Source organism: Eubalaena glacialis, chromosome 1 (genome assembly GCF_028564815.1).
Source record: "Eubalaena glacialis isolate mEubGla1 chromosome 1, mEubGla1.1.hap2.+ XY, whole genome shotgun sequence".
NCBI lineage: Eukaryota > Metazoa > Chordata > Mammalia > Artiodactyla > Balaenidae > Eubalaena > Eubalaena glacialis.
The window spans coordinates 218576142-218587607 of NC_083716.1; the positions used below are offsets into that span (position 1 = coordinate 218576142).

At 39.7% G+C, this 11466-nt stretch overlaps 1 protein-coding gene across 8 annotated transcripts in view; it reads right to left on the reverse strand.

Annotated features, from left to right (window-relative positions):
• The window catches only part of FN1 (fibronectin 1), a 68479-nt gene that overhangs the window by 3168 nt on the left and 53845 nt on the right, over nucleotides 1-11466 (reverse strand). For 4 of the 8 annotated variants that reach the window (XM_061187186.1, XM_061187178.1, XM_061187171.1 and 1 more), the window contains 9 exons: nucleotides 10961-11137; nucleotides 9831-9920; nucleotides 9409-9588; nucleotides 8189-8278; nucleotides 6758-6864; nucleotides 5614-5752; nucleotides 3241-3405; nucleotides 1230-1355; nucleotides 598-704 (listed from right to left, as the gene is read on the reverse strand). In XM_061187186.1, the coding sequence (XP_061043169.1) occupies nucleotides 598-704; nucleotides 1230-1355; nucleotides 3241-3405; nucleotides 5614-5752; nucleotides 6758-6864; nucleotides 8189-8278; nucleotides 9409-9588; nucleotides 9831-9920; nucleotides 10961-11137 (1181 nt within the window). Of the gene's footprint in view, nucleotides 1-597; nucleotides 705-1229; nucleotides 1356-3240; nucleotides 3406-5613; nucleotides 5753-6757; nucleotides 7225-8188; nucleotides 8279-9408; nucleotides 9589-9830; nucleotides 9921-10960; nucleotides 11138-11466 lie in introns of all 8 variants that reach the window. The other 4 variants (XM_061187161.1, XM_061187146.1, XM_061187139.1 and 1 more) reach the window with 1 other exon arrangement.

Genomic DNA, 11466 nt, shown 5'->3' on the forward strand with positions numbered 1-11466 from the left:
CCAAACCTTTCCTGCTGACATCAGCCTACGTGGGAACTGGGTTTGTCAGACCCACTCAGAACCTGACTTAATTAGCTGGACTTTCAATGTATGCTAATTTAATGTCTCCAACTATATCATTAAGAGCCAGGACAATTTCTCACTCCCTCTGTGTGTCCCATATTCCTGAGCATAGCACTAGACCTATGGCAGGAATCTATTTGGGGATTGAGAGAGGGTACAAAGAAGTGGTATTTTCTTAGATCTGGGTATTCAAAATATTTAACAGCTGTATCACAGGGGCACCTGCCCAACAGAATGGAGCAAGAAGCCCAGTGCTACCCAGCGTTTAACACTTCAGTTGCTGAAGAACGGAGGCAGTCTGAGAATAGTAGGTATGGGGGAGGGGGCTAAGGCTGCCACAAAGGGGGAGAACTGGAAAGGGGTATTCAGTAGCCTTATGTTCCAACAGGAGATGAAGTATTTCCCCATTTCATAAGGGGCACTGCCACACTTGTGTGCACAGCACACACACAGGAAGCATAACTCTTAATCGTCCGTACAGGAACCTCCCCCCCCTTGTCTAAACTGCACAGAGCCTGGCCTATCTGGTCTTACCCGCTGGCCTCCAAAGCACGTGCAGGAGCAAATGGCGCCAAGATATTCTTTCTGCCACTGTTCTCCCACGTGGTACGTCTTCCCATCGTCGTAACACGTTGCCTCATCTATGTGGACACACAAATCATAAGCGCATGTAAGACTGAGAACAATAATACAGACTTGACCCCTCTATGGGGGTGGGTTTGTTTCTCTCCTAAATTTATATCATCACAGCCCACGTCCCACATGTTAATGGGAATCATCCGTAAGAGAGGTACTGCTGTATGGATCTTAGGGCAGCATTTCCAAAGACTAGATCTAATAAACTGGAAAAGGTTCAATGTAAAGATAGAGATCATATTTTAAAAGTTGAATCTAAAGACCCATAAGGCTTTCTTGTTACATTTCACTGCAGATTATGGTCAAAATACTCAGGTCGGAAAAGCGCTAAAGTGCCTTATAACAACATTAAATTATGGCTCATTTTTGAAGCTTGTCTCTGCTGTCCCAAATCAAAAGATTAACAAACCCACCGTTCACTCCTGAAGAAGACCTAAAGTCTCCAATCATTTCTGGGGATGAGAGTTACAGCTCAGTAATGAAGGTGGGAGTGCTCAAGAAGGCACTAAGAATGGTTTGTGGCAACGTACGGGGATCGCACTTGAATTCTCCTTTTCCATTTCCAAGACACGTGCAGCTCATCATCTGGCCATTTTCTCCCTGACGATCCCACTTCTCTCCAATCTTGTAGTTCACACCATTATCATGGCACCATTCTGGGGGGTGGGGAAGATCAGAGGCAAGGGGTTATTGGCGTGTTCTGACTCTCAAGACGGTGAGCCTACTGGGACATGTCACCAGATTTTCAAAGCCAGGTATCTGGAAGGAGTGGCAAGGAAAGATGAAGGTCATGATCTCTCTGACAAACCACTTTTTTGGTTGGATTTAAAAATATTATCTTTACCACTTAACATTTTCTCAGATATTTTAAGATCCAGTCCATTCCATCATAATCATTTCACAAGAATAGTCAATGACCTTCATTTGAATTCTCCCTATTAAGGTTTAAAATTGGGAAGGCTAAAAATAGATAATAGATGAAAAGTCACTTTTGGATTTGCAGAGATTCTGGATACAAAGTTCAATTAACCAAACCGCAAAGATCAGCTGGTTTCTACACACTACAACCTGTTTCTTGTAAATGGGAAAAGTGAAAGAATAAACCTACGTATCAAAACAAAAACAAACAAAACAATAAATCAATGGTTATCATCCTACAAATAAGACTGGTTCTAAGGAACATCTAAAATTCAGTTATATATCTTTAACTACCATACATAAAAGATGACTTTTGAATCTTCAAAGTTTATACTAAAACAAAACAAACTTTGGAAGTTCATATAATATACACAACTTCTATTTTATCAACGTCAGTCATTCCTAAAACTTTAAAAAAGTTAGTCAATAATTATGACATCTAAGTGAAGAATATGTAAGTTGAGCCAAAGAATCACATAAATCAACTTACAGCTCTGCTCCCACAGTTGCGTCTAATACTTACATAGGTAATAAATATACAGACTTAAAAATAGCTCAGTTTCAGAAATTAAAAACCACCTAATTGATGCCAAATGTTAAAACTTCCAACTCCTAAACAGCATATGACACTTGGGTTCTTTCTATTTTCAGATGGTCAAGCACAGTAGTCTGCATTGAAAAAATTAGCTGTTTTTATATTTCAGTCTGAATTAAACCAGTTCATGTATACAAGTTAAGTAAAATACTCTTAAGATCTTTAAAAAATCATTATGTCATATTTCACCCAGTACAATTCCTGGATATGTCTATAGGAGGCTTGTTATAAGGCATAATGATTAACACCTATGAAAATGAACCAATTTTCAATAATAATCACATCCCCTAAAAACAAAGCAGAAATGAAGGATTTATAAATTCTAATACTAAACCTCAAAGCATGATAAGTAATTCCTAGGATTATTTTAACTAAAAAATAATTTTAAATAATAAAATCCTTTTATAATTTGAAAATCAAATAGTTTTCAATTGAAGTTGATTCTTAATTGTCTACAAATGGATTATCTGTACTCTCCACATTACTTGGCAAGATTCAAGCTACCCAATGTGTGTATGTGTATGTATGGTATGAGTGTGTATGTGAGATATGAAAGTGTGTGTGTGTGTGTGTGTGAGTGTGTATATATACTATGATATGTGTATATTTGGTTTGTGTCGAAAGAGATAGAATATTTGTAAGTATAAATGTTCACCTCTGAGCTCACTCAACATTACAGATTAAAAGAGACTTGAGGTTCCGTTGTGTCTGTGATACCCTTCATTAGACCTGGCTCCAAAGAGTTTGACTTTATTCATTTAACAAAAAATTTTTAAAAATCATATTACCATCGCAAATTTATTTTTAATTAATAGTCATATTGAAATACAACCTTTGAGATGAAGCAATATTCAACAAGTAAAATTTCCCATCATTTTTATATGATGCAAAATGTTACTTTGAGTCAAGCAGTCTCTCCTCGTTTGCTTCATGTTTGGAAGAGGTTGCATCTGCCAAACATGCTTCCTTCTTTGTCACTTTGTGCGAATGCATGCGAATGCAAGAGATGGACAAAGCAAGCTACTCACTAGATGAATCACATCTGAAATGACCACTGCCAAAGCCTAAGCACTGGCATGAGAGCTTAAAGCCAGATTCAGACAATCGCTCCCACTCCTCTCCAATGGCATAATGGGAAACCGTGTAGGGGTCGAAGCAGGAGTCATCCGTGGGTTGGTTTAGGCCTTGGTCAACTACATGAAGAAAAGGAGGAAAAGGCAAAAAAAAAAAAAAGACATCTTATTATGGTTTTGGACCATAAGAGAACTGAATTATTGTATATAACGACTTACTCGAAAACAAAAATCCCGGTAGCAGTAAAAAGCACTCATCTGTTCTATCAGTGCATCAACTGCTCTAATAAACAATGCTTAGATTTTGCTAGTGAACACTTGCCACAAGCCTCTTAAAAGGAGCCCATCTTTCACTTTTGCCCTCAGTTCTAAAAAAAAAAATCATTTCTAGTAAATCTAGTCTATATAACATGGAACAGATCATGAGGCAATTAAGAACTTCAGTGGGATGCGAAGGCTGGAAATTCCTCTCCATCAGTACCTGAGTGACACTAAGCTAGTTATTTAACATTTCTCTGCCTTATTTCCCTCCTCTGTAACGTGGGGATAAAAATAAAAATATCTCCACCTACTCAGGATCTTGTGAAGATTACATGAGATCATGAATTCAAAGCACTGGCCTATTACCAACACTTAGAAAGTGCTCACCAAATAAAGAATAATTATTAGAGGGCATCTTTTGCTTTTAATGCAAAAATTGTCACAGTTTTATATACCATTAAAATGTGATTGCATTTATTCTATTGCATTTTTTTGTATAATAGTGCAAAAAGCCTAGATTTTGTATAGTCTTTTCATAATGGTCAGACTGCTTTACTCTATCAATAAAACCAACTGTTCCAAATAAGAGAAAGCAATGGGATATCGATGGCTTAGAAATTAAGTAATGGAATCTCTTCATGTTGCCTAAGATCTGGTCTTTATGTTTTGGGAAAGCTTATTTTAAAATAATCTATGCAAACAAAGCATGCTTCAAATTATTCTCTAAAAATTAAGTAAACTAACTTCTGTGACTTTGAATCCCACTGTGTATATTTCTTTTCACAGTGCAAAAATCAAAAGCTCAAAAGCAATAGATATTTGAAGTGTCTAATATTTTGAAAGGCATCACAGTGGAAGAAAATAGAGTTTTGTTGAAACTAAGATGTCTGAAATGTCTCAAAGCTGGGAGAACCTGGCTAGAATGCAGAATATTGCTGCTGGGAACAAGGAGTCAGAAAGAAAAATGGAAGGAACTTAAACTGCTATGAGGGGTTTCAATAACCCTCCTAAAGATAGCCAGGAGTTAAAATTCCACCTGACCAAAGTTCTGGAGATGGAATCTTTTAAAAAAATGATGTGGAAAAAGCACAAAGACCTTTGTGCTCTTGAAAACTCCTTTCACATGGCATTCTACTAGCAAAACTACATGAAGCAAAAAGTGTGCATTACCATGGATATATAACACAATAAGCACAAAATAATCCACCCCCCCCCCAAAAAACTCAACTGCGTAATTCACAGGCTTTTATACATGTAAAAGAACACAGTCACCTATCGAATGAGGAAGGAGGCTGAGGTTAAGTAACTGGCCCTAGGAATAAAGCCTGTCACTTGGCAGACAGAATTCAGCACTCTCTGCTGATGGGGAATGGAGAACCCTCCAGTTGAAAAATTTGAGATTCATGATTTTGATTATTCCCTATCTCATGTTTCTTGGTGACTCTCCAGCTTGCTGGAGTTTGAAAAGCCGGGTGATACACTACTGGTTTAATGGAACTTTCCAGGTGCTACAAAGAGTCAATGACCATTTAACCTCATTGTGGTTTTAGGCCTATATAATCATGAAATAACGTGGGAATAAGGGAGCTCTTTGGACAGAAATGGGCTATGTTGGTAGCATCTTACATCAGGACCAAAACCCAGCAGGCATTGATGTCGGCAGATAAGGCATTTCCTTTACAGGTAATCACTTTCAGTACTTAAAACTTACTCAGGAGGACAGCAACCTGGTAAGATGAAGAGGGTCTGGGAACAGAGATCGGGAGACTTGTGTCCTATATCAACCCAGATACTCACTAGCCGGGACTCACAGTGTTGGACTAAACAATATTTGAAGTCCCTTCCAGGTCTATCATCATATCACTGTTTGAGACTCTTTTTATGTATGTGTTTTACAAGATACTACGATACTCTGAGGGGAAAATAACTGAATTTAAAGTTGCTCAGTTACTTCATGGAATTATATCCTAAAGTCAAAAGACAACAGCAAGAAAGGAACAGTCACTTGAAGAAGCATCTCTGGGGTAGTCCAGAGCTTTTGCCCAAATAACCCCGATGTTCACATACCAGAGTTGCCCACAGTAACTACTTGCTCCCGAACCTTGTGCCTCGTCTGGTCTTTTATTGCCTCCACTATGATGTTGTAGGTGGCCCCTCTGGTGAGACCCGTCAAGGTGGCACTAGCAGACGTTCCAGGAACTCGGAACTGCAATTATTAGCACATCCAAAGTAGGGGAGAAAGCATTATAGTGAGGAATTGATACGACTTTCCCTATTCTCTTCTCAGTAACTCTTACTGTGTAAACAAAGCAAAGGGAGACAAAGATGAAGAGCGTAAAGGTCCCAATCAGAGAAGGAGAGAAACGGAGCCTGAGTGAGGGGCTATCGTTTCTACGTGACAGATTTTCCTGCCAAAAATCTACCCTACGTGCTCCACAGTTACCAGGAACCCTCACTAATTCTAGAGACAGCCTCCTCTTCATCCTGCTGTAGCTGCAGTCTGGGCAAGCCCACTGGCAGCTGTGGCCATGCCCCCTTCCCATAAAAGGTGGACGCTGCGCTATGTGGGATACACATTCATCCCACGCAAGTGACATCTGACCCCAACATGGGGTCCTTCAAACCCTTTGGCAAATCCTCAAACTCATGTTTCTAAGCTCATAAATCCTCCACAGTGTAGTCAGTTTTTAAAAGTTTGCCACTTTCTAAAAATAAGAAAACAGTCAACATTGATATCAGCAAGACAAATTAAAGCACAGAAGTTTTAGTCAGAGAATCAATCACTTGATTGATATAGGAACAGCTTCAGCCAAGTTCTTTCTCCTTTGACATATTGTAGATAATGGGATTCCTCAAGGACAAACCGTAACAATGGCATTTTAGCCCTTCCTGGACAAAAGTAAATTCAGGCAGAATCTCTCTCTCTCTTTTCTAAGATCATTTCTTTGTCTATATTACCATGGAGCCTCAAATGATCGATAATAATAGAAATGATTTTATTCTCTACTAAACGAAAGCTAATGACACTCTTTGGAACATCCCCTAAAGTAGAGCCGTACTGAGACTAAAAAAGAAAATCAGGACTTAAGCACGCCACCTTTCTAAGAGGTTCTAGAAGTATGACCACTGGACATCAGAGCTCTGGTCACTTCAGTAGCCTAGCTTACTTTTTTTCCCAGGCTGCCCAGAAGTAAAGAGAAACATGAATTACCTGCAAGGGTTCTTCATCAATGCCAACTGGATGACATGAAATGATATACTCAGAGCTTTCCTGGAATGGGGTCCATGAGATGGTTGTCTGAGAGAGAGCTTCTTGTCCTGTAGAAGCATTTGGATTGAGTCCCAGAACGTGAGGGTAGAGATGATGGTCTACGTCTCCCCTGGGGACAGGACCAATTTGGATCTCCTCATTTACATTCGGTGGATACGGTCTTGGCCTATGCCTTACGGGGCTGGCCATTGTGGGCGGTGTGGTTCGCCTAAAACCATGCTCCTCAAAGATCATTTGTTGCCCAAGACTGGGCTGCTGACCAGAAGTGCCAGGAAGCTGAATACCGTTTCCAGTGTCATACCCAGGGTTGGTGATGAAAGGGGTCTTTTGAACTGTGGAGGGAACATCCAGGATCTCTGGTCCATGAAGATTGGGGTGTGGAAGGGTTACCAGTTGGGGAAGCTCATCTAGCCAAGAGAGGTTAGAGCCAAAAAAAGCAAAGCGCGTTAAGCTCCCAGAAGTAGCCTCGGGAGCCGTTATCAGTTCAGGCAACAACGACTATTTTTTCAATCAGATCAAAGCTCCTGGAAAATAAGCAGTTCTTAGGTCACAAAACACTTTTTTTCCAGAAAGAAATCTTTATGATTTTTCTCAAAGTTTTCTTTATAGTTTGGAACGAAAAAAGTGTTAGTATGAATTTATCATACACACAAAGCTTTGAACCGCTGAGCCCCATAGAAGCTGCCTCTGCTCAAATTAAGCCTAATGGAACTGAAATATGCAGCCTTTTTTCTCTTTTTCACTTGAGAATCATGTTATGAGGACTAGAATCCAGACTAATTATATCAGCGTCTGAAGTATGAGAATTCCAGAGGTTTGGTGTAGTAGTTTTTCATGGTTTGAAATGCTAAGAATAGATTAAAATACACACATAAAATTTATTTCAAAATTCTCCTATCAGCATAAGTAAAGCATGTTCTTCAAATGAAACTGAAATTGGATAAAAAAAGTAAGACATTATTTAGTTCGAAGTTTTATAAACCAAATAATAAATAAAGACAGATGAGAAAGATTTTTCCCTCCCCTCCCCCCTTCTTATAAAAACATTTTTAACTTCAAAAGAATGTACAGAAGAACAGCAACGATTGCAACTTGGTTTTTACATCTTAATATCTGGTTTGAATTTTTTAAAGATGAATAAAAGGCTTTTATATTGATTGGCTAGGAAAAAAATAAAACAGCTCTGCAGATGGTTAGCTTATTCTTGCTATCAAAGAGCACACAGCATACGTGCTATGCTGTTAGAGAAAATAAAAGTTTCATGAGAAATGCATCGAAACCTGGAGCACTTTTTCCCTGCAAAATGAATCATTCGTAATTAGTCTTGTCTTGGCCATCTCCCTGTTAACCACCGAGGAAGGTGCTCTTTACCTGTCTTTTTCCTCCCGATCAGAGGCTCACTCTTCTGATTGTTTTTGAGGGCAATGACTTGGATTGTGTACTCGATTCCTGGCTCCAGACCTGATGGAAGGACAGATCATCACATTATGTCTGTGGGCTCCGCTAGTCAAATGAAAGTTGATCTCACCAGGAGATACTACTGGGAAGCAAGCATCCTCTCTCCAGCTGGTCATTGGCCTCTTGAAAGGCAAAACTGACTTCGTTTTGCTTCTGCACACACTCAAATACTCTGTCTACAATAGCCACTTAGCAAATTAATTATCTTCCTGTCAAGTCTGACACCTGAATAAGCACTTTACTTTTCCTGGGTATTCTGTTAACATGTGGTCTCATCTGCCCATTTGAATTCAAGAAAATCTATCAGCGTTGTACACTGCCAGCGAAATACACACTTGGGAGAGATCAGGGCAGACTGTATACGTGAATCTACTTAGGCCTAACAAACAGACGGCTCTCAGTGGCAGGATCAATGAAAAAGTTAGACTACAAAAAAGTGCTCTGCAGGAAGGAGTGACCACTCTTTGTGTGGTCCCTGTAGGAAGTATCCAATTCAACGCCTTCCATATCTGATTCTATTTTCCTGTCTCCAAAGTTTCTAAAGAAGCAGTGTCTCCTTCTGGTAGCTGTGTGTTCTATAGGATTTTTAAGTCTAGATGATAGCCTGTATACACAGTTTACCGTATAATCTCTTGGACAAAAACAATACCAGAGGCCTATGATCTCTTATTCCCCATCCCAAGCACTCTCTCCAGTATGGATGATTGGGAATCACTTTGCCTCAAGGCCTATCCTGTGAAACCGGATAATGAGGGCCATCGCAGGTGGCAGTCTGGCAAATCCTGCAGACTTATCATTCTTTAGGTTGCTGAGTGAGAGAACAGTATCAAAATTTGCTAGTTTGCTTTGAAAAATATCTTTTTCTAGGAAGAACTGATAGCTGTCTGGCAAACGTACAGCAGATAAAAAGATTCTAGTTATGCCATTATGGCAGTATTGAAATTATTGCTTTGTTGTGAATTCTGAGATGTATCAAGCTTGACAGCTCCTCCATAGAGAATGCTTTTTGAAGTTGTCAGAAACGGGGCTTCTTGTTCTCATGGTACAGCACCAAAGACACAGTTGGAGTCTGCTAAGCACTTTGTGTGTCCTAGAGAGTAAAGAGGAAAATGGCAGCATGGAAGCAGCAATACCGGTAATAGTAGCTTCTGTGACACCAGGGCGGGGCCGAGGGACCACTTCTCTGGGAGGGGACCCAGGCTTCTCATACTTGATGATGTAACCAGTAATCCTGGCACGAGGTGGCTGCCATGATAACAGCAGGGAGTTGGGTGTGGTGGTCAGGAAATGCAGGTTGGATGGTGCATCAATGGCTAAAAGAAAACAAAGTTATATCTCTTTAAGGAAATGAATAACCAAGAAAATTATTCCCACATTCTTTTCCCAGCCCTTAAAAACAGACTTGAGAGAATCTGAGAGTTCTGTAAACAGTAAAAATGATTCACTGTGATCTGGAATACAAAAGTATCAGCCTCATTTTTGTTGCTCAAGTTCACGTGACTGATCACACAAACATATAAGTCAGTGGCATGTCTTCAGTAGAAAGTGTAGTTACCAGTAGAGGCGTCGATGACCACAGGGGAGCTCCGGGCATTGTCATTCAAGGTGTACAAGTGGATCTTGTAGTCAGTGCCGGGTTGTAAACCTGGGATTGGTGAAGAGATGATTTTTATCTGATCTTCATTTACTAGGAAAATTTTCAAACTCATCTGCAATTTTCATGGTTCCTCCTATCATTGCCTGTTTATACAGACCATGGAAGTGGTTCACATTTGAACAATAAATTAGAGCATGGTATGGGTGTTAACTGCTCATGAGAAAGACATCTCAAAAGAAAGGCACAGATGCACAAAAAGACATTGGCTAAAATAAACTTTAAAATCCAAAAATGCTGTTAGAAGTGACTATCTTGGTGATAGGGGTGAGCACCTACTGACTGTGTTTTATCAGATGGTCACTGGTTGGGAACTGGAATCAGAATTTTCAATCTCAAAAAGACCTAAATTGACCCAGATATTGAACATTCTCTGACAACAGCTTTGATCTCTATGAAGTAGTGTCGTTTGCTTTTTCAAATTTAATTCTGCTTTATAGTCTATGTGAATGTTAAGAACTAGACACTATCACTGAGTTTCTTTTGGCTTTCAAGCATTATGTATAATTTTTTTTCCCATAAGAGAGGGTTCATTGATGAAAGATCTCTGATGAATGGGACTTATGCCATTCCTCTGGCAAACATTAGACAAAACCAGGCGTTCATAGGACAAAAAGTTTTGATCATGGGATGAAAATACGTTGTAAAAAATAGAGCTGGGTTATCATAAAACACTGAAAATAAATTTAATCAGTGTAAGTGGTAGAAAGACTAATAAGCTAATTTATGTTGTGAATGGCAGTTATCAAATGTGGTCAGGGGACTTCCCTGGTGGCCCAGTGGTTAAGAATCCACCTGCCAATGCAGGGGACAGGGGTTCGAGCCCTGGTCCCAGAAGACCCCACATGCCATGGAGCAACTAAGCCCGTGTGCCACAACTACTGAAGCCCACGCGCCTAGAGCCCGAGCTCTGCAACAAGAGAAGCCACTGCAATGAGAAGCCTCACACTGCAACGAAGACCCAACACAGCCATAAATAAATAAGTTTATAAAAAAAAAAAAAATGTGGTCAGTAGAGTGAGCTCCCGGACCTGTGATGGTGTAGCTTCTGACATCTGGCTTGATGATTCTCTGAATTGGAGTCTGGCCATTGGCTGGGATGGCGTCGACTTGGAAGCCGGTGATTGTCTCAGTCTTGGTTCTCCAGCTAATGGTGATGGTGGTCTCAGTAGCATCTGTCACACGGGCCCTTCTTGGAGGGCTGACATCTGCACGGGATGACAGCCAGAGATTAGTGCCTGGCTGGCTCATATGGGTAAGGTTTCGATATTTTAAAATGTTTCTTTATTATATACGAATACATCAATTTCTACACATGACTAATATGTATAGATTTTCTCCTGTGGCATCCAGAGAGAAAAAGCAGACAGTAATTAGGAAAAATGAAAATATTCACCTCGTGTACTTTTTTTTTAAGAACTGAAAAGCTTTACAAGTACTGTCAGTGGTTCCCAAGGCTGGCTTTATATATCTACAAATACCTCAGTAAGTGTTAAAATTATTGTTATTATAATATAAAATATGTGTAATAATATAA